At 46.2% G+C, this 22,163-nt stretch overlaps 1 protein-coding gene across 3 annotated transcripts in view; it reads right to left on the bottom strand.

The window, feature by feature from the left end:
- The window catches only part of eml2 (EMAP like 2), a 137,198-nt gene that overhangs the window by 79,494 nt on the left and 35,541 nt on the right, over positions 1-22,163 (bottom strand). For all 3 annotated transcript variants that reach the window (XM_072549407.1, XM_072549408.1, XM_072549409.1), the window contains exons 2-3: positions 21,855-22,037; positions 9,181-9,310 (exon numbers count right to left, since the gene is read on the bottom strand). In XM_072549407.1, the coding sequence (XP_072405508.1) occupies positions 9,181-9,310; positions 21,855-22,037 (313 nt within the window). The remainder of the gene's footprint in view (positions 1-9,180; positions 9,311-21,854; positions 22,038-22,163) is intronic.

Raw genomic sequence — 22,163 nt, forward strand, 5'->3', positions numbered from 1 at the left:
CGAGCTCTTCCATGAAACATCAACTCGAGATTCAAGATGGCGGCCGTCTGAACAGTCTACTGTGTTGGGCTCTGTGCCATACTCCAGGCAAGGTGGGCTCCTACCATCCCCTCGCCATTAATCACTCCTGAGGAAAGTCTGTATTTTAAAATAAATAGAATGCCTAGAGCCCCTTTAAATCAGGATTTGGAAGATTAGATTACCTACAGTGTGGAAGCAGTCCCTTCGGCCCAACCAGTCCACACCGACCCTCCGAAGAATAATCCACTTCCCTCTGACAAATGCACCTAATGGCAGTATGGGCAATTTAGCATGTCCAATTCACCTGACCTGCACATCTTTGGACTGCGGGAGGAAACTGGAGTACCCAGAGGAAACCCACGCAGACACAGGGAGAATGTGCAGACTCCACACAGACAGTCGCCCGAGGCTGGAATCGAATCTGGGACCCTGGTGCTAACCACCGAGGCAGCAGTGCTAACCAACTGTGCCACCCGCACCTTGAGCAACTGTGCTACCCCCGGTGCTGTGAGACAGCAGTGCCAACCACTGAGCCACCGTGCACCCTGATTTGGAGCTAATATGAAGATGTTGAAGTGAAAAGGGCCTAGGGAAGAACAGCAAGCAGGGCATTCCCCGACTACATCGGGTACATCCACGGCCGTTACCTATACTCGTTAGGCGGTGCCCTTGAGTTCAATGGAGCAGCAGCAGTTACTAACGGAGTTTACAAAACTCCGTGAAAACATTGAGGGAGTGCTGGAACCAATCACTGCCACGTTGGCAGAACCTGAGCAGGAGACCCGTGCTTTGGATCAGCACGTGGAGGTGGTGAAGCAGAGGACTGCAGCCTCAGAGGGCGCGACGGAGAGCACCGAGGGGTGGGTCTGAACCCTGGAAGGCCAGGTTTGGGCCCTGCAGGAACAAGTAGATGACCTTGAAAATCGAGGTCAGAGAAAATAAAATCTACACACCTTGGGCTTACTGGAATGTGAAGAAGGTGAAAACCTCGCTGACTTCCTCGAGGGACGACTTCCAGGGTTGTTGGGCTGGGAGATCGAGTTAGGCCGGGTCAGTGTGGAGTGGGCCTACCAGGTCGCATTGCGCAGATCCAGGTGGGCCCAGCGCCCCTGTCCAGTCCGAGTGCGACTCCAGCATTACAAAGAAAAGCACTTAATAATAGAAACAGCCAGAAGACTGGGAAAAGATCCACAGGCTTTGGCTTATAAAGGCTCAAAAATAATGTTTTTCATTAGTTTTCTGGGGCTATAATTAAGGGAAGGAAGGTCTTTGATAGTGTAAAGAAAAAAACCGAGAGATTTAAACATTCAATACTCTCTGAGGTACCCGGCAGAGCTACATTTCAGTTATGGGGGATCTGGCAGAAAATGTAAAAGGATGTTTGGACTCGCTGCAATGATAGATTTTAGCCAAGAAGGAAGAAAAGAGGTGAATGGACAATGACATAGTATAAAACATTTCTTTTGTATCTTCTTTCTCTTTGTTCTTTTCCCTTTTGGGGTTTCAGGCTTTATAGGCTTGATATTGCTCAGGTGTTAAAGTCCGATGTGTTTTATATTATATCTGTTTTGAGGTTATTAATTATTCTATTGTTCTGTTTAGCTGGGTGAGGGGTGGTTACTCCTTTGTTCTACAGATGTGTGGGGTTGAGATGAGGAGGGGGAGGGGTGACCATCCATTGTTAACTGGTGGGAATGTAAAATAATATGTTTTTTTCCATTGCTTGGGTTTTGGGTGTGGCCTTACCTGGAAGGTGTTCGGTTGGTTATGAAGTTGGGACTGAATGCCCCCTATTGGCAAGGCGGGGGGGGGGGGGGGGGGGGGGGGGGGAGTCTCTGGAAATTTGTGTTTAGGAGAGAGGTTAGTTTGTTTAGTTTTGGTAGTTCTAGTAGTGCTATTGGAATAGTCTTCAGATTTGATAAAGTCTGTTTTTTTCTCCACTCATCGCATGTTGAATGGGCTTTCTCTTCGCTGGGGACTACGGGCTGTAGTGTGCAGTCAGTTCAGGTGGTGCACCTGGAATATAAAGGGAAGCCAACCCCCATTAAAAGGAAAAAGGTGCTCTCAAATTTTAAGGAGGAAACGGTTGACATTGCGCTGTTGCAAGAGACACATCTGACTGAGAGGGAACATCTGAATTTACAGCAGGCAGGGATATGATAGGGTATTCTTTCCCTCCTTTAACTCCAAAAGCAAAGGAGTGGCCATACTGGTACGAAAGAACCTCCTATTCCAGGTGACAGATCAAATCAAGGATGACTATAGATGGTTCGTCATTCATGAGGTGCTGATACACAGAGAAGAGTATAGCATCCTGAATGTTTACTGTCCCCCAGCACAACCTCTCAAATTTTTACTTGATGCAGTTGCTAAGTTAATGGCTCTTGGGGTGCGCCATACAATTATTGGAGGGGACTTTAATGGACTCTGGGGTAGACAGGATACCAAGAGGGCTGTCGGGTACTCCTCAGCAGTCTAGACAGTTAGTGGACTTGTGTAAGGAACTGGGGCTAGTGGATGTGTGGAGGTGTCTCCACCTGAACGGAAGGGAGTTTACCTTCTCCTCCAGCCCACACAAGTGCCACACAGAACTGATATGTTCTTTGTCCCGTCGGTTTGTTTAGATTTGTTGTTAGCTTGCAGAATTGGGAGCATAACTATTTCGGACCATGCAGCAGTATACTTAGATGTCATGATCAACAGTAGTGGGACAGGCACACGGTAGTGGTGCATGGATACGTTTTTGATGAAGGATGACAACTTTGTTCACAATGGAGTTCATGACTTTTTGGGACATCATTCGGGGTATGGCCAGCAATCCCTCAGTGCTCTGGGAGACCACCAGAGCATTCTTTAGGGGGATGATTATTTCATACTCAGCAATGAGAAGGAGCTGGAGGGGGGAGCAGCAGCGGATGCTTGAGGCCTAGTTGAAGGCAGCCAAGTCGGCATATTACACCAGACCATCCATGGTCAAATTACAACGGGTCATGGCTCTCTGGGCTGCTCTGGACTGAGTGCTCACACAAGTGGCGAAGAGAGGGGTCTCCTTTGCAAAGCAACGGCTGTTTGAATAGGGGGATAAGCCAGGTGGATACCTGTCAATCAGGGAGTGAGCTGGTAACGTCAATCGTGAATTGAGGAAGATCAATGCCAGATTCCAGGAGTTTTATACAGAGTCACACCAGTTGGAGGGATGTGGGGATGAAAATGCGAGGATGGAATCCTTTTTGGAAAACTTGGACCTCCCTAGTATAAACGCAAATCAAGCCTCCCTTTTAAATGCACCTCTAACAGTGCAGGAGGTGGTAATGCAGCTCCAAAGTGGTAAGGCACCCAGTCCAGGCGGATTCCCGAGTGAAGTTTACAAGGGGTTCATATACATGTTGGCTGAACCACTGCTGGAGATGTATAGTCACTCATATAACCAGGACAGGATGTTCAGGTATTTGGCAAGGCAAGGTCCGATTAGGGATAGTCAACATGGCTTTGTGTGTGGGAAATCATGTCTCACAAACTTGATTGAGTTTGTTGAAGAAGTAACAAAGAGGATTAATGAGGGCAGAGCAGTAGATGTGATCGATACAGACTTCAGTAAGGCGTTTGACAAGGCCTCCCATGGGACACTGGTTAGCAAGGTTAGATCTCATGGAATAAAGGGAGGCCTAGCTATTTGGATACAGAACGGGCTGAAAGGTAGAAGACAGAGGGTGGTGGTGGAGGGTTGTTTTTCCGACTGGAAGCCTGTGACCAGTGGAGTGCCACAAGGATCGGTGCTGGGTCCTCTATTTTTCGTCATTTAAATAAATGATTTGGATGGAAGCATAAGAGGTACAGTTAGTAAGTTTGCAGATGACACCAAAATTGGAGGTGTAGTGGACAGCGAAGACGGTTACCTCAGATTACAACAGGATCTTAACCAGATGGGCCAATGGGCTGAGAAGTGGCAGATGGAGTTTAATTTAGATAAATGTGAGGTGCTGCATTTTGGGAAAGCAAATCTTAGCAGGACTTATACACTTAATGGTAAGGTCTTAGAGACCTTGGAGTGCAGGTTCACAGCTCCTTGAAAGTGGAGTTGCAGGTAGATAAAATAGTGAAGAAGGCGTTTGATATGCTTTCTTTTATTGGTCAGAGTATTGAGTACAGGAGTTGGGAGGTCATGTTGCGGCTGTACAGGACATTGGTTAGGCCACTGTTGGAATATTGTGTACAATTCTGGTCTCCTTCCTATCAGAAGGATGTTGTGAAACTTGAAAGGGTTCAGAAAAGATTTACAAGGATGTTGCCAGGGTTGGAGGATTTGAGCTATAGGGAGAGGCTGAACAGGCTGGGGCTGTTTTCCCTGGAGCGTCGGAGGATGAGGAGTGACCTTATAGAGGTTTATAAAATCATGAGGGGCATGGACAAGATAAATAGACAAAGTCTCTTCCCTGGGGTGGGGAAGTCCAGAACTAGAGGGCATAGGTTTAGGGTGAGAGGGGAAAGATATAAAAGAGACCTTTTTCACACAGAGGGTGGTGCGTGTAAGGAATGAGCTGCCAGAGGAAGTGGTGGAGGCTGGTACAATTACAACATTTAAAAGGCATCTGGATGGGTATATGAATAGGAAGGGTCTGGAGGGATATGGGCCAAGTGCTGGCAAATGGGACTAGATTAGTTTAGGATATCTGGTCAGCATGACCGAAGGGTCTGTTTTCATGCTGTACGTCTCTGTGACTCTATGACTGTTTTCCGTCCTCTCTTAGGGAGGCTAATATCTCCCTTATCTTAAAGAAAGGGAAAGACCCCAAGGATTGCGCATCATAAAGACCCATCTTGTTGTTGAATGTGGATTTTAAAATTCTATCAAAGGTGTTGGCTCTGAGGTGGGAGACAGTGCTGCCCATTATTATAAAAAAGGAGCAGACGGGTATTTATCAAGAGCTGCAGCTCCTCCACAATATCAGGCAGATGTTGAATATCATACAAGTATGTCAGCAGAGAACAATTCCAGGTTTGGTCATCTCCTGGATACAGAAGAGGCTTTTGATTGGGTGGGATGGCCGTATCTCTTTGCAGTTCTGGATCGTTTTGGTCTGGGAGGGGCCTTCGCCAGGTGGGTGGCAGTGTTATATAAAGACCCCAAGGTGACAGTTGTCACAAATGGGGTTAAATTGAGCAACTTTGGTGTGGGGAGGGGTAGCCAACCAGGATCCCCTTGTCGTCGCTATTGTTCACCTTGGGACTTGAACCACTGGTGGAGGTTTTCCGAAAAGACCCTGAAATAACGGCATTGGAAGTGAGAGTTGGGGAACAGAAAATCACTCTCTGTGCGGACAATGTTCTTTTGTTTTTAGCTGACCAAAAAAGAAAATCCACACCCCGGTTAATAAAAAAAACTAAATTATTCAATAGCTACAAATATTACAAAATTGGAGGTCATGCCTGTGGGGGGGATGGGTGGTGGAGGTACTAAAGCTGGAAGGTGGAATGGAATTTCCCTTGAGGTGATTACAGAAAGGTTTTCATCTTTATCTGGGGAATTTTTATTATCCCTCGCTTCCGGTAGCTGTACGGAGTTAACTTTGTGCATCTGTTTGAGAGGACTTGCAGCGATGGGAGGAACTACACATGTCATGGCTTGGCTGTGTAGCCTTGATTAAAATGAATGTTCTTCCTCGGCTGCTATATCCTATGAGGATGCTCCCATTATAATACTGTCACAAAGCTAGTCCGTTTTTTTTCTAAAAGCTGTTCCTTGGCTCAAGGATACTCTGTGTTTGATTTTCTTCAGAGGGGTAATAAACCAGGCCGGGCTCCCATCAGTCTGGTTTGGTACAGAGATTAAAAGGATTTTGAGAGACCCATTGTTTATATGTAAACAGATGAGACTTCAGACCAAAGTGGTCATCTTTTAGAAGTGACCTGTATAATGAAAGGGGAGTGGTCAGCTCTCTCGCTGAGCAGTTTAGTTCAGTCCTGAACTAGTGAGGAATTCAACAGGGAGCTGTGTGGAAACTCTCTCTCTCTGTCACCTTCTGCCCTTCAACTTCAACCTGTAAGTATGTGTTCCATTTATATTGGGTTTTAAAGGGAGTTTGATTATTGGGACTGTTGTGTATATTCGGAACAGCATAATTAAGTCTCGTTTGGACAGACTGAGTTCTGTAGAGGTTCCTTATTCTGTTCTTTGTGTTTCATTGCATAATTTTGTGAATAAACTTTTGTCTGTTTTAAAATCTAGTAGTCAACCTAACTAATTTAATCTGGGTAATTTTCATTGTACACTTAGCGAAACAAATTGCAAAGTTATGGTCTGAGCTGCTTGCTTCAGAATGTTTTGAGTGGTCTGGCCTAGTCCATAACAATATCCAAACAGGTGCTGCAGAGGTTTGTGGGATGGCTTGGATCATTTATTTGGTGCTGGAGGTATCCCTAAATTAAATTTGCAGCTTCCACAAAATGTAGGGGGAATGGACCTCCCGGATTTGAAGAAATATCAAAGAGGCACTCTGTTGTCATATGGAGGCGAATGGGTGCACAATGACCCAAAATCGATATGGCTTGATGTGGAGGCCTCGTAGGCAAAGTGTCCCGTCATAAACTTACCGCTCATGGATAAGATGAGGTTGGTGGTTGAGCACTGTGAAATTCCGATTATCATAACTACGGTAAAAGCATGGAGGAAGATGCAGCAGGGTGAGGGCAATTTGTTTAAGACTTCACCGTTCACCCAGTTAGTGGGAGCCCCCAGGATTTAGATTGGGGTCAATGGAGTCCAGCTTCAGAGCTTGGGAGGGTAAAAGAATCTCCTGTCTGGGAGACCTATTTGAGGGGAAGGTCTTGATGTCTTTTTAGCCAATTAGGTCAGAAATACAGAATCCCAAATGGGGACCTTTTCCGATATTTCCAAGTTAGGGGCACGTACAGAGGAAACCCACGCTCTTGACCCAGCCCCACAAGTCGGATGTAGGAACGCTCTCTCAGTCAGTACCATATATCATCTGCAGAGAGGGAATGCCTTGGGGGATATGGAGACACTCCATGAGATTGGGAATCAGGGGTCAGGGGAAGATATCTCATCGGAAATGTGGGAGGATATATGGGGGAATGTAAAGAAGATTTCAATATCCAATAAGGCACAAGTGATGCAATTGAAGATCCTCCACAGGGCCCATATGGCGCCAGAGAGACTAGCAAAGTTTAAGAAAGGATCCTCCCCAAAATGTCCTAAATGTTAAAACAGTATTGGCACCCTTACACATTGCTTTTGGTCCTGTAACAAGATTTGCGGATACTGGGGGGCCATAGTGAATGAGCTGGAGAGGATCCTGGGAATGGAAGTTAGGTGGGATCTGGTGTCCCTCCCCTTGGCACTACCGAAGTTTCCCTCTCTGGATGGGCACTGGAAGAGTTTGTTTAATATCCTGACGCACTGTGCAAGGAAGACCATCCGAATGAACTGGATATCAGAAAAACCTCCAGGTCTTGCAGGAAGGCATGGACTTGTGATGGAGCACATCCCTCAGGATTACCTGACAGGTATGGTGCACCACGGAATGGAGCAATTTTATAAGACATGGCGGCCCTTTCTAAATTATATAGACATGGATCTGTCGGCGGTATTAATCAGGCCCTTTATATAGCCACAAGGGCTGTATGTGGTGGTCTGGGGTCTCCAGGGGTGAGCAGAGAGGCCTAGTAAATCTGGGTTAAATTACTGTTGCTCCCATGGACAGGAGCTCTGAGGGAGGTGCAGTGAGTGGAGCAATGTAATATAATATAGTACAATGTAGTGCAATTTAATTTTTTGGATTGTAATTTAGTTTAGTGTTATCTCATTTAATTTGAGTCTGCGCTAATTTGTTTTAAGTAAATATGAGTTGGAGAATAGTAGGCAGTTTATTGTCAATGTTCCTGTAATAACAATAGCTTGATATCATTTCTACGTTTCTGTACTTTTGTACTTTCATAATTTTGTTTTTTTCTGGTTTGTGTATTTGTAACAAAAAAGGGAAACTTTTTTTTCAATAAATACATCCATTAAAGAAAAGGAAACATCGACTCTCCTGCTTCTCAGATGCTGCCTTACTGGCTGTGCTTTTCCAGCACCACACTTTTCAAATGATAGAATATGAGTTCCCTGATTGGACCAGGTTAGCAGCCCCAATCAGTGAGCCCTGGCTGACAGATTTAAACAGGAGTGTCAGGGGTTCTGTTCACTCTGAGAACTGGCTGTGAGGGAGCTGGACCATTGTCAAGGACGCAACATGTGTAAGTGAAGGGTGACTTGGTGGTGGGATACCGGCCTCTGTGGAGTTATTTCAGAGGGGTGACAGTGAGCAATGGGGGAGGGGAGCAGGGGTTGGGAAGAGGGGCATGTGTGTATCTGCATCCAGAATTTGGGAGACTTATTTAACAAAACATGTTGTGAGTGAGTTGCAAGTTAAAAAGTTTAATACTTTTGGCAATAGTGCTGTATCTTTCTAAAGAAGACTTTGAAAAGAATTCAGCATAAATTCAGGAGGTTGACTGCATCGAGTCCAAAGATGCACAGGTTAGGGTGGACTTGCCTTGCTAAATTTATCTATAGTGTCCAGGGATGTGCAGGTTAGGGTGGATTGGCTATGCTAAATTGTCCCATAGTGCCCAGGGGTGCGCAGGCTAAGTGTTAGCCATGAGAAATGTTCGTTACAGAAATGGAGACTAGTTCTGGGTGAAAGGGCTAGTGTGGACTCGATGGGCCAAATGGCCTCTTTCTGCACTGTAGGGGTTCTATGATTCTATGATGAAGTAAGCGGGAATGATGAAAGTGCCTCTGAAAATCAGAAAGTGGCCGACATGAACATCTCATGAGGCGACATGAGATAAGAAGTTATTTTGACATCTGCGCTTCAGTCTGACTGAGGTCTAGCAGACACCACAGAGTTCAGAACTAACAATTGGTATTTGCAATTACTCATTTATCTCCCCCCACCACAAATGACATCTGTGTACAATTTTGGTCTCCTTGTTTGAAAAAAATATATAATTGTTTTAGAAGTAGCCCAGAAAAGATTCACTCATAAGGACGAACAGGTCAGTTATATCGGATGACCAGGAGGTAACAAGAGATAGTTTTACTCGCCATAGGTAGGCGGAAATAACCTCTGGGCCAAATTTAACAGCTCTCCCTACCTTTTTGCAGAGGACATCTCCTTCCTGGGTGAGGATGGTGACTGAGGTATAGCATTGCTTCTTTTCGGAGGTGTTGCAGTCCCATTGGTGAGGGTGTGCCGCGAGGGCAATGTTTGCATGAAGAGACGGGCTACGGAGGACGGGGTGGGGGTAAGAAAGAGCAGATTGTGAATCAACGACATTTCCCCAGGAACATTAAACCCATGCCAACCTCCAACCCAGACTGCGTCTCCTATGTCCTATTGAGCAGTGCTCCTCACAGAGTGATTCACAGAGTGGAGGCTCCTCTGGGCAGTCCAAAGTTCAAGAGCAGCTGCAAATTATTGTGGATGCTGGAATCTAAACTGAAAACAAAAAGTGCTGGAGATAACAGCAGGTCAGGCAGCATCCACGGAGAGAGAGCAAGCTAACAGTTCAAGCATCTAGACTCTCCCTCCATGGATGCTGCCTGCCCCACTGTGATCTCCAATAAGGGCAAGTTGGTGATGGGCAATGCTATGGTCAAGGGTATATACAAGAGAACATTCCAGAATTCTGGTCCCCAAAACAAATTGTGAGTGGAAGGGTTTTTTTTTTAAAGAAGTAATTAATGGGATGTAGATGTTGCTGGCTGGGCCGGTGCTTATTGACCATGCCCTTGAGAAAGTGAGGGCTGAGCTGTCTTCCTGAATCACTGCAGTCCATTTGCTGGTGGTACACTCAGAAGTGTGGTTAGAGAGGGGAGTTCCAGGATTTAGACCCAACGATATCAAAGAAGCAAAGATTTACTGCAAATGTATGGAACATAGGTAAGACCACATCTGGAGTGCTGCATATAATTTTTGTCTCAAAAGCAGAAATTGCTGGAAAAGCTCTGCAGGTATGGCAGCATCCGTGGAGAGAAAGCAGCGTTAGCTTTCCAAATCAATGCCTCTTCTTCAGTTGGTAGGTAGGAAAATGTCGGTTTTTATGCAAAAGATCAGAGAGGGAGTAAGGAGTAAATGATAGGTGGGGATAGAGTCTAAAGACATTTGGACAGATGAAGGAGTGGGTAATGATCTGGCTTGGAGGGTGAAGAGCTATTAATGGGGACTGTTAGTGGCTAACAATGGGTTGTGTATAATAGCAGATAATGTGATAACAAGGGGCCTGGTGTGTGGGGGTTGGGGTAAGGATGTGGGAGAGCTCAAGCCCTGAAGTTGTTGAACTCGATGTTGAGTCCAAAAGGCTGCAGGGTCCCTGAGGGGAAACTGAGGTGCTTTTTTCCAGTTTGCCCTGAGCTTCACTGGAGCACTGCAGCCAAGCCTGAGATGGGGGATGTTGGCCAGGGAGCAGGGTGGGGTGTTGAAGTGACAGGCAACTGGAAGCTCAGGGTCTTTTTTCCAGTCACCCAGTCTACGCTTTGTTTCCCCAATGTACAGGAGACCATTACATTGTGAGCAGTGGATGCAGTCAACTGGATTTTGGGAAGTGCAGGTAAAGTGGTCCTCTTGCGTGGGAGTCTAAAACTGGGGGACATAATTTAAGAATAAGAGGTGTCTCCCTTTTAACACAGAGGTGAGGAGAATATGATTTCTCTCAGAGAGTTGGAAAAGCACAGCTGATCAGGCAGCATCCGAGGAGCAGGAGAGTTGACGTTTCAAGCATAAGCCCTTCAACACACATTCCCGATGAAGGGCTTATGCCCGAAATGTCAATACCCCTGCTCCTCAGATGCTGCCTGACCGGCTGTGCTTTTCCAGCGCCACACATTTTGACTCTGATCTCCAGGATCTGCAGTCCTCACTTTCTCCTTCCTTCAGAGGGTTGTTTGAGTGTGGAACTCTCTTTCCCAGAGGCGGTGGAAAGCTGGGTGTTTAAATTTAGTCGAGGTTGCATCAGAGAGATTTTCGGTGGATGAGGCTGATGGGGTTACGAGACAGGAGAGTGAAGCTGAGACCACAGCCAGATCAGCCGCCACCTTATTGGATGGTGGAGCAGACTTGAAGGGCTGAATGGCCTCTTCGTGCCCTTGAGTCCTACGTTCCCTCACTGGACTGGCTTGGATATGTGCAGCATGAGACACCAGAAGCACAAGCAACAGCAAGGTCGCCTCTTTAGCGCACCGTGTGTGACTGTTGGGTTCGGCTGATTAATATGGATGGAAACATTACTTTCTCTGAGGAATAGGATCACTCAGGAGAGAGACATAATGTTGAAGCTTTCTAAACTGCACTCATCAGGACCAACACAAGAATGCCAAATATCAGACAACCGCAACAACTTGTTTATATCATTTACCACAAGTTATTTATTTACGGATGAGAAAAATGTTGTGACGATTTTATAGCACTTATTAGAATGTTACAAATAAATATATGGAACACTAATATTTAAAATATAAAAATGGCAACACTTCTATTGCTGACAGGATATCATAACTTATGATGGTTAATATCAATTTATTACATTCAGTAGCGTGTAAGCAGCAAAACGTTTGCAGTTCCCACAAGTTCTCCCTTATTGAAGGGGCACGTGAAAATATGCAGAAGAGGCCTCATCAACGTCCTGTACAATCTCAACATGATGTCCAAACTCCAATACTCAAAGGTCTGAGCAATGAGGGCAAGTGTGCTAAACACTTTTTTTAACCACTCTGACTATAGAGTCATAGAGTCATAGAGATGTACAGCACGGAAACAGACCCTTCGGTCCAACCCGTCCATGCCAACCAGATATCCCAACCCAATCTAGTCCCATCTGCCAGCACTTGGCCCATATCCCTCTAAACCCTTCCTATTTACATACCCATCCAGATCCCTCTTAAATGTTGTAATTGTACCAGCCTCCACCACTTCCTCTGGCAGCTCATTCCATAACCGTACCACCCTCTGTGTGGAAAAAGTTGCCCCTTAGGTCTCTTTCCCCTCTCACCCTAAACCTACGCCGTCTAGTTCTGGACTCCCCCACCCAGGGAAAAGACTTTGCCTATTTACCCTATCCATGCCCCTCATAATTTTGTAAGCCTCTATAAGATGACCCCGATGATGTTAAACAAACTTCAACAATTATGTACGTGAACCCCTAGATCTCTCTGTTTTACAATGTCAAGATTAGAGTGGTGCTGGAAAAGCACAGCAGGTCAGGCAGCATCCGAGGAGCAGGAGAGTCAATGTTTCGGGCAAAAGCCTCCCTGTTCTATAATTCGGGCGAAAGCCCTCCTTTTAAATTGTACGAGTCCTGCCTTTGTTTGTTTTACCAAAACGCAATACCTCGCATTTATCCAGGGGTGGTGGATGGTGCATAGACTAAAGGTTTAATAAAACATTATTATGGAAAGGTAATGTTCAGCAACAGAGAGAAGGAATTTGGAAAGGGTTTGAGATGGTGTAACAGCCACAGTTTGCACTTATGTAACACTGTGGAAATGGGTAAAGCATCGCAAGGGTGCTCTGCAGAAGAGTTCGGGAACATTTGAGCCACGCGATGAGGATGTGATGCAACATCAACCAAAACACGCAGAGGGTCTGTTGGGTGAAGCCAGGTATTCAGAGGCTTTGTTCTAAGGGAACCAGGGTGGGGATTGAGAAGTGGGGGTTGGAGGTGGAACAAGGCAAGACAGAATTATATCTCTGTCCATTGTCCCATTGAGAAGCAGACAGACAGAGAGAGAGAGAGACACACACAGAGAGAGAGAGAGAGAGAAGAGAGAGGCAGAGAGAGAGAGAGAGAGAGAAAGAGAGACAAAAAGAGAGAGAGAGCAAGAGAGTGTGGGGGGGAAAGAGAGAGAGAAACAGAGGTGTGGGCGGAAGAGAGAGAGAGAAAAAGAGAAAGAGACAGAGACGGTGTGGTGGGCGGAAGAGAGGGGGGTAGAGAGAGAGAGAGAGGGAGAGAGAGGCGGACAGAGAGAGAGAGAGAGAAAAAAGAGAGAGAGAGATAGGATGTGGGCAGAAGAGAGAGAGAGAGAGAGAGAGATAGAGGAGAGTGGGCAGCACTTCAGAGGCGAAGGAACAGAGTGTGCAGCTAGAGGCAGGCACCTGTTGGGAACAAACGCAGACAATAAGAGACTGTGAAAGATTTTGAAACAGATGGCATGATCCTGAATTCAATCCAATGGCAGAACCAGTGTGGTGAGTATTGCAACATCTGGGAGCACTCTATTTTGGATACCTTGGGATAGTAAGATTCACTGAATAAACTTCCTTGTATTGTGGTACAGAACATTCTGTGATTGTTAAAATGTGTCTGAACCTTTGAAAGAGAAAAGTACGATTGCTTTTCGCTTTTAGTTTTGTGTACAAGAAGTTTTTAAGAAGAAAATAAATGACAATTGGTCATCAGCTATAAATGATTATGGTATAACTTTAGTTAGGCTAGAACAGTAATTGTATGTAGAGGGATTTATTAACTACAGTAACAAATATTGTGACAACAAAAGTAGATTAAGTCTAGGAATCCTTCAGTGAGTAACTCCTGAGTCCCCAAAGCCTGTCCACAAGGCACAAGTCAGGAGTGTGAGGGAATACTCCCCACTTGCCCCTGGATGGGGGCAGCTCAACAACACTCAAGAAGCTCGACACCATCCAGGAAAAAGCAGCCCCCTCTTGATTGGCACCACATCCACAAACATCCACTTCCTCCCCCACCGACGCTCAGTAGCAGCAGTGTGTACTGTCTACAAGATACACCAGCCTAATCCGTGACAGCCACATCCCATGAATACATTCTTAAAAATGAAAGACAATGCTTCAGAAGATACATTCTGTAAAAGGGATTCAGAATATTTGCACCAGGAATGTTTGTTAGAGAGAAACAGCTGGAGCGTAAAGAACTAAAAGGGTCACATGTTTAGAGTTACAGAGCCATTGGTTATAACACAGATGAAGACCAGTCAGCCCATGATTCTCATTCTGCAAGAACTTATCCTACTTACCCCACAACCTTGCAACATTTCAAATAATAATTAATACACTCTTGAATGTCTTGGATTGTACCATCCTCCACTGCATTCTCAACCAGCACCTTCTTGATCCTAACCACTCACTGCAGTGAGAAGTTTTCCTCATGTATTCATTGGTTCCTTTCTCAAACATTTTAAGTTTGCATCCTCTGGTCTTGACCCTGACTGGTATCCACACAGATATAGAAATAAAAGCCAACCCCCACTTCCCAATTCCCACCCTGGTTCTCTTAGAACAAAGCCTCTGAATACCTGGCTTCACCCAACAGACCCTCTGTGTGTTTTGGTTGATGTTGCATCACATCCTCATCGCGTGGCTCAAATGTTCCCGAACTCTTCTGCAGAGCACCCTTGCAATGCTTTACCCATTTCCACAGTGTTACATAAGTGCAAATTGTGGCTGTAATTTGCTGAGGTCGCAGTTGACTGGGATGTGGCCTCAACTCCACTTTCTGATCTACACCTGATAACCCTCACCGACCTTTACAGATGCACTATAGAAAGCATTCTATCTGGATGCATCATGGCTTTGTAAGGCAACTGCTCTGCCTGGGCCTGTAAGAAATGACAGGCAGTTGTGAACTCAGCCCAGTCCAACATGCAAGCCATTCTGTTGTGTTTCTTCCCAATAGGTGTCTTTGCCTCTGAAGTGCTGCCTGCTCTCCTCTCCCTCTCTCCCTCTCTCTCTCCCTCTCTCTCTCTCTGTCTCTTTCTCTTCTCACCTCGCTCTTTCCATCCATTGACTCCATTTATAATTCTTGCAGCTTCCAGTAAGCAGCAGCATCAAAGACCCCTCCCACCCTGGATATAATCTCTTCCAAACACTTCTGTCAGGCAGAAGATACAAAAGCTTAAACACACATATCAACAGATTCAAGAACAGCTTCTTCCTCTCAAATTTCTAATCTCATTCTGATCTTGCTTTTTGTATACCTTCTCTACAGCTGTAACATTATATTCCTCGTTCTGTTTGATCACCCTATGATCTTTGTATGGTATGGTTTGCCTGTACTGCACGCAAAACAAAACTTTTCACTCTACCAAGGTACATGTGACAATAATAAATCCGATCAAACTTTTAATTTCCTTGTTGGTCAAGAACCTACTGCCTTGCAGCAATTACAAAACTTCAACATCTTCTGTGAGCCTAAAACATTTTGTTGTGTGTGAGGACGGTGAGGGCGGGGGGTGGAAGGCAGGAGCAGGCAGAGAGTGGATGAATGCTGACAAGCCAATGAAGAGACTGACGGGCAGCTCATTGTTACCAAGACAAGGTCACAAAAAATCGCAGCAAACTTCAGCCTTCTAATCCCTCCACAGTCTCTGTCATGTGCATTATTCTCATGAGGCTTCACTTCCGGAGACATCACGCTCCTACATCAGATCTTTTCCAACTTGGATTCAGATCTGGCAAGGTCCCTTCCATCAGAACTCCCTGTTTAATAAGAAAGATACGCTGACTTCAAATGTTTACAGAAATATTTTTCCAGCACCGTTGCAAACCATTGTGTGATGGTAAAGCTTGGAGCCGCAGCATTCGGCACTTCCCAGAGTGCCCAGAAAGAAGGAAATGAGCTACCAGAACAGGAAGCAGGAGGCCATGTTTGATCCCGGTCGCTGTGATCTCAGTTGGGCAGAAACACAATGTTTCAGCGTCTTCTTCCAAATCTTTGGTCCAATTTCCTCATTGTTCATTTGTTGTCCATTGCTACTTGACTTCAAGAGCAGCAAAGGGTCAACCTCATCGGGTGAAGACCCTCCTTAAAACCCAACTCTTTGGCCAGGGTCTGTCAATGAGTTTTCGTTGGCCAGGCTCTGCCAATGAGCTTTCGTTGGCCAGGCTCTGCCAATGAGCTTTCGTTGGACAGGCTCTGCCAATGAGCTTTCATTGGCCAGGCTCTGCCAAAGAGCTTTCATTGGCCAGGCTCTGCCAAAGAGCTTTCTTTGGTTGATTCTCCATTCACTTTGGATTGAGCCGCTGTGACGTGCCATGAGGGTGCTACACAAATTCAGCTTGCTGTTGTAGGTCTTTGCCTAGACTGAACCACAGGATGTCAGCAAGAGGACTCTGATCCACGCAAGGGAGTAAACAGAAGGTTGGTGAAAACTCCTAACTGACATCCATTGTTAGAGAAAGGAAGACATGTATTTGTATAGCGCCTTTAGCTGTCCCACTGCAATCAGCAGCCAATGAAGCTTCTTTTCCTTGGATAGTCCCTTGGGACTGAGGATGACTTTATTCCATTCTGGTGTTGTGGGTCCTGAGGTGATGAGATAATCCAGTTCTCGGTGTACACAGCCTGCCACAGGTGAGGAATTTCGTCTGCTCCATTTCGTTTGGTCTCGGGCTCGGGACTGCCATGGGTTGGTGAAGATCTTGCATTTCCATGAGAAGGCATTCAGGACACCCTTGAAGTACTGCCGCTGCTCTCCTGCTCTGCACTTGCACGACAAAACTCCGAGAAGAGAGCTCGATTCTGGGGCCTGGTATCAGCAGAGCATGTTTGAGGCCAAGACATTAAAATGCTTTCAGGAAGGAGTTAGATATAGTTCTTAGTGTTGAAGGGACCAAAGGGATGGGGAGGAAGCTGGAAGAGGGGACTGAGTTGGATGATGAGCCTTGAATGAGTGGGGGGCAAGTTTGAAGGGCTGAGTGGCCTACTGCCTGCTCCTATTTTCTACATTTTTATGCCGTCAACCTGGCCCATCCAACACAACTGACTGATTTCAGCCAGAGAGTGGAATTCATTGCCACGGAGCGCAGTGGAGGCCAGGATGCTAAATACCTTCAAGGCAGAGTTTGATAAATTCTTGATCTTGCAAGAGATACGGGGAGAGTGCAGGTAAGTGGAATTGAAATACCCATCAGCCATGATTAAATGGTGGAGTGGACTTGATGGACCGAATGGCCTTGCTTCCGCTCCTATGTCTTACGGTCTTATTGCAACCAGTGCCTCAGTGTTAGGTATGTTGGCCTGAGAGAGGACTCTATCATTGGACTGTCTGTTCCGAAGGAATTTCAACAGATTGTCCTTGTCTCCGACAATATGGAAAGGTTGGTAACACTGCAACCCTGTGGACCAGGATCCAGATGCCCCTATTGAGGTTGTTCGTTATCTGACACACTTTCCCTCAAGATGGTCCACGGCAGACCTGGCACACAGTGGGGGCAATTTTGAGCTTCATCACTTGCCCTCGATGTGTCACTTTTAAAGGTAGTTGCATTGTAGGTGCAGAGCAAAATCCCTCAAACACTAATGCATCATTGACCAGGTCATCTGGGAGGCAGCACGGTAGCTCAGCGGTTTGCACTACTGCCTCTCAGCTCTACGACCCCAGGTTCAATTCCAGCCTCAAATGATTATCTGAATGGAGTTTGCAGATTCTCGCTGTGTCTGCGTGGGTTTCCTCCCACAGGCCAGAGATGTACAGATTGGCCATGCTAAATTACCTCATAGTATCCAGGGATGTGTAGGTAAGATGGATTAGCCATGGGAAATGTAGAATTACAGTCATAGGATAAGGGGGTGGGTCTGAGTGGGATGTTCTCTTGAGCATCTGCAGGCTTAGGGATTCTAGTATTTTTTTCCAAAAGGATATTGAGCATTAAATTCCCCTAAGAGATAACATGAAATGCCACTCCACAGTAGCTCAAAAATCCATTTCCATTGGAGTTCCAAACTTCAATTACCCAATGCATGAAGGAATTTATTTTATTTTTAAAGTCTGAAAGTTTGGCTCTAATTTCTAGAAACCCCCAGCTACCTAGAATACACCTTCTCCCACCCTGCCTCCTGCAAAAATGCCATCCTGTATTCACAATTCCTCTGTCTCTGCCGTATCTGCTCCCAGAAGGACCAGTTCCACCACAGAACACACCAGATGGCCTCCTTCTTTAAAGACCGCAATTTCCCCTCCCACGTGGTTGATGATGCCCTCATCCACGTCCCGTACCTCCGCCCTCAAACCTGACCCGTCCAACCAGAACAAGGACAGAACTCCCTATTCCTCACCTTCCACCCCACCGACCTCCGTAAACATCGCATCATCCCCTGCCATTTCCGCCACCTACAAAAAGCCACCACCACCAGAGATATATTTCCCTCCCCCCCCACCCACTTTCCGTAAAGACTGTTCTCTCCGCGACTACCTCATCCACGCCCCTCAACAACCCACCCTCCCCTCCTGGCACCTTCCCCTGCCACCGCAGGAATGCAAAACCTGCGCCCACACCTCCCCCCCTGACCTCCAATCAAGGCCCCAAAGGATCCTTCTATATTCATCAGAGTTTCACCTGCACTTCCACACATGTCATTTATTGTATCCGTTGCTCCCGATGCGGTCTCCTCTACATTGGGGAGATAGGATGCCTTCTCTCACTTCAGAGAACATCTCAGAGACACCCGCATCAACCAACCTCACTGCCCCATGACCAAACACTTCAACTCCCCCTCCCACTCCACAGGTCCTGGGCCTCCTCCATCGCCACTCCCTTACCACCCAAAGCCTGGAGGAAGAACACCTCATCTTCTGCCTCAGGACCCTCCAACCCCATGGCATCAATGTGGATTTCCCCTCCACCTACCTTATCCCAGTTCCAACCTTCCAGCTCAGCACCGCCCTCCTGACCTGTCCCAGCTGTCCATCTTCCTTCCCACCTAACCACTCCACCCTCCCCTCTGACCTATCACCTTAACCCCCCACCTATCACCTTTACCTCCCACCTCCATCCACCTATTGCACTCTCAGCTACCTTCCCCTTAGCCTCACCCCCCTCCCATTTATCTCTCCACCCCTGAGGCTGCCAGCCTCATTCCTGACGAAGGGCTTTTGCCAAATTTTCCTGCTCCTCGGCTGCTGCCTGACCTGGTGTGTTTTTCAGCATCACAGTCTCGAGTCTAATTTCTACACTCCACCCCAAGTTCCAGAGTCCCCAGTCAGTGGAAAAAGCTTTTCTTTATCAACTCCATCAGTTCCCCTCAATATCTTGAAGGTCTTGATCAAATCATCCTTAACCTTCCAAATGTCATAGGAATATTTGTGAAATTGCTTCCCATAGTTTAACACGCAATGTCCAGGTATCTGTGAAGTTCTTGGAACAGAAGGAGAAGGTATGCGAAGTTGTTGGCGGATAGGATCAGGGTACTAGACGAGGTGCGATTGAGGTCCACAAGGAAGAGATATTAGAAATCCTGTAGAGTGTGAAAATAGATATGTCCCCTGGGCCGGATGGGATTTATCGTAGGATCCTCTGGAAAGCCAGGGAGGAGATTGCCAAGCCTTTGGCATTGATCTTTAAGTCGTCATTGTCTACAAGAATAGTGCCAGAAGACTGGAGGGCAGCAAATGTGGTTCCCCTGTTCAAGAAAGGGAGTAGAGACAACCTTGGTAATTATAGACCAGTGAGTCTCACTTCAGTTGTTGGTAAAGTGTTGGAAAAGGTTATAAAGAGGTAGGATTTATAATCATCTAGAAAAGAATAATTTGATTAGGGATAGTCAGCACGGTTTTGTGAAGGGTAGGTTGTGCCTCGCAAACCTTATTGAGTTCTTTGAGAAGGTGACCAAACATGTAGATGAGAGTAAACCGGTTAATGCAGTGTATATGGATTTCAGCAAGGCCTTAGATAAGGTTCCCCACAGTAGGCTATTGAACAAAATGCAGAAGAATGGGATTGTGGGAGATATAGCAGTTTGGATCAGTAACTGGCTTCCTGAAAGAAGAGGGTGGTGGTTGATGGGAAATGTTCATCCTGGAGTCCAGTTACCAGTGGTGTACCGCAAGGGTCAGTGTTGGGTCCACTGCTGTTCGTCATTTTTATAAACGACCTGGATGAGGGCGTAGAAGGGTGGGTTAGTAAATTTACAGACAACACTAAGGTCGATAGAGTTGTGGATAGTTTCGAAGGATGTTGTAGGTTACAGAGAGACATAGATAAGTTGCAGAGCTGGGCTGAGAGGTGGCAAATGGAGTTTAAAGCGGACAAGTGTGAGGTGATTCACTTTGGTTGGAGTAACCAGAATGTAAAGTACTGGGCTAATGGTAAGATTCTTGGTAGTGTAGATGAGCAGAGAGATCTCGGTGTCCATGTGCACAGATCCTTGAAAGTTGCCACCCAGGTTGACAGGGTTGTAAAGGCGGCATACAGTGTTTTGGCTTTTATTAATAGATGGATCGAGTTCTGGAACCATGCTGCAGCTGTACAAAACTTGGAGTATTGTGTACAGTTCTGGTCACCACATTATAAGAAGGATGTGGAAGCTTTGGAAAGAGTGCCGAGGAGATTTACTAGGATGTTGCTTGATGTGGAGGGAAGGTCTTACGAGGAAAGGCTGAGGGACATGAGGCTGTTTTCGTTAGAGAGAAGAAGGGTGAGAGGTGACTTAATAGAGACATATAAGATAATCAGAGGGTTAGATAGGGTGGACAGGGAGAGCCTTTTTCCAAGTATGGTGATGGCAAGCACAAGGGGGCATAGCTTTAAATTGAGGGGTGATAGATATAGGACAGATGTCAGAGGTAGTTTCTTTACTCAGAGAATAGTAAAGGTATGGAATGCTTTGCCTGTAACGGCAGTAGATTCGCCAAATTTAAGTACATTTAAGTCATCATTGGACAAGCATATGGACATACATGGAATAGTGTAGGTTAGATGGGCTTCAGATTGGTATGACAGGTCGGCGCAACATCAAGGGCCGAAGGGCCTGTACTGCACTGTAATGTTCTATGTTCTAGAGAAACAGATATCTTCATGGCAGACACCCTCTGCTGGTACATGTAGGTATGGTGACCTCAAGTGGACAAAATGAACAATGTAATTTTCAACACAATACAGTATTGGTACATCTATGGAACACCATCCCCTTCAAGATCCCCCAAGGCACTCCCCGTCCCAACTTGGGAAATATATTGTCCTTCCTTCAGTGTTGTTAGGTCAAAATCCTGGAATTTCCTCCCTGCGGGCATTGTGGGTCAACCCACACAGGTGGAATGTAGCAACTCACCCCCACCTTCTCAAGGGGCAACTAGGGTCAGGGCAATAAATGCTGGGACCAGCCAATGATGCCTACATCCCAGAAATGAATAATTTTCTAAAAATGCTGCATCCTATCTGAAGGCAAACTATCCTTTGTAAAGGTGCAGTAACTGGAATTACTCAGGCGTGATCAAACCAGTTGGCCTGGGCTGACAGTGTTTGTGAGGAGTAGGCTGCTCTCTCCTCTCGTTCAGGCTGAACCAACACGATTCTGGTCTCCTCCCTATCGGAGGGACGTTGTGAAACTTGAAAGGATTCAGAAAAGGATGATGTCTGGGTCGGAGGGTTTGAGCTACAGGGAGAGGCTGAATAGGCTGGGGCTGTTTTCCCTGAGGGGTGATCTTATAGATGTTTATAAAATCATGAGGGGCATAGATAGGATAAATAGACATGGTCTTCTCCCCGGGGTGGGAGAGTCCCAAACTAGAGGGCATAGGTTTAGGGATAAAATTTAAATGGACCTTTTTCAAATAGAGGGCGGTGCATGTATGGAATGAGCTGCCAGAGGAAGTGGTGGAGGCTGGTACAATTACAGCATTCAAAAGGCAACTGGATGGGTATATAAATAGGAAGGGTTTGGAGAGATATGGGCCAAGTGCTGGCAAATGGAGTGAGATTAGGATAGGATATCTGGTTGGCATGGATGAAGGGTCTGTTTCTGAGCTGTACATCTCTATGACTCTATGAATGCGTGGTCGGGCAACAGTGCCATTGACATACCTCTACTGGGTGCTCTTTTGTTGAGCAAGGTGTGCTGCTCCTCTGCGTGGGCTAACCGCCGAACCACATCAGCAAGCGCTGCTTTCAGGACCTGAATCTCGTCATCTTGTAGCTGCATTCGCTGCTCGAGGTAGGAGATACGGTCATCCACATCCATGCTACTTGTGGCTGAAACACTGTCATCTGCAGAGAGAAGAGGTTAAAGAGGAAAGGCATTACCTCTCACATTGTCAGCTGGAAACCTCATTAGCAGCGTGACCTGGGTTTGCAGCCCCATTCCTAGGGAAAATCTCCATCCATATGACGCCC

Source organism: Chiloscyllium punctatum, chromosome 29 (assembly GCF_047496795.1).
Source record: "Chiloscyllium punctatum isolate Juve2018m chromosome 29, sChiPun1.3, whole genome shotgun sequence".
Taxonomy (NCBI): Eukaryota; Metazoa; Chordata; class Chondrichthyes; order Orectolobiformes; family Hemiscylliidae; genus Chiloscyllium; species Chiloscyllium punctatum.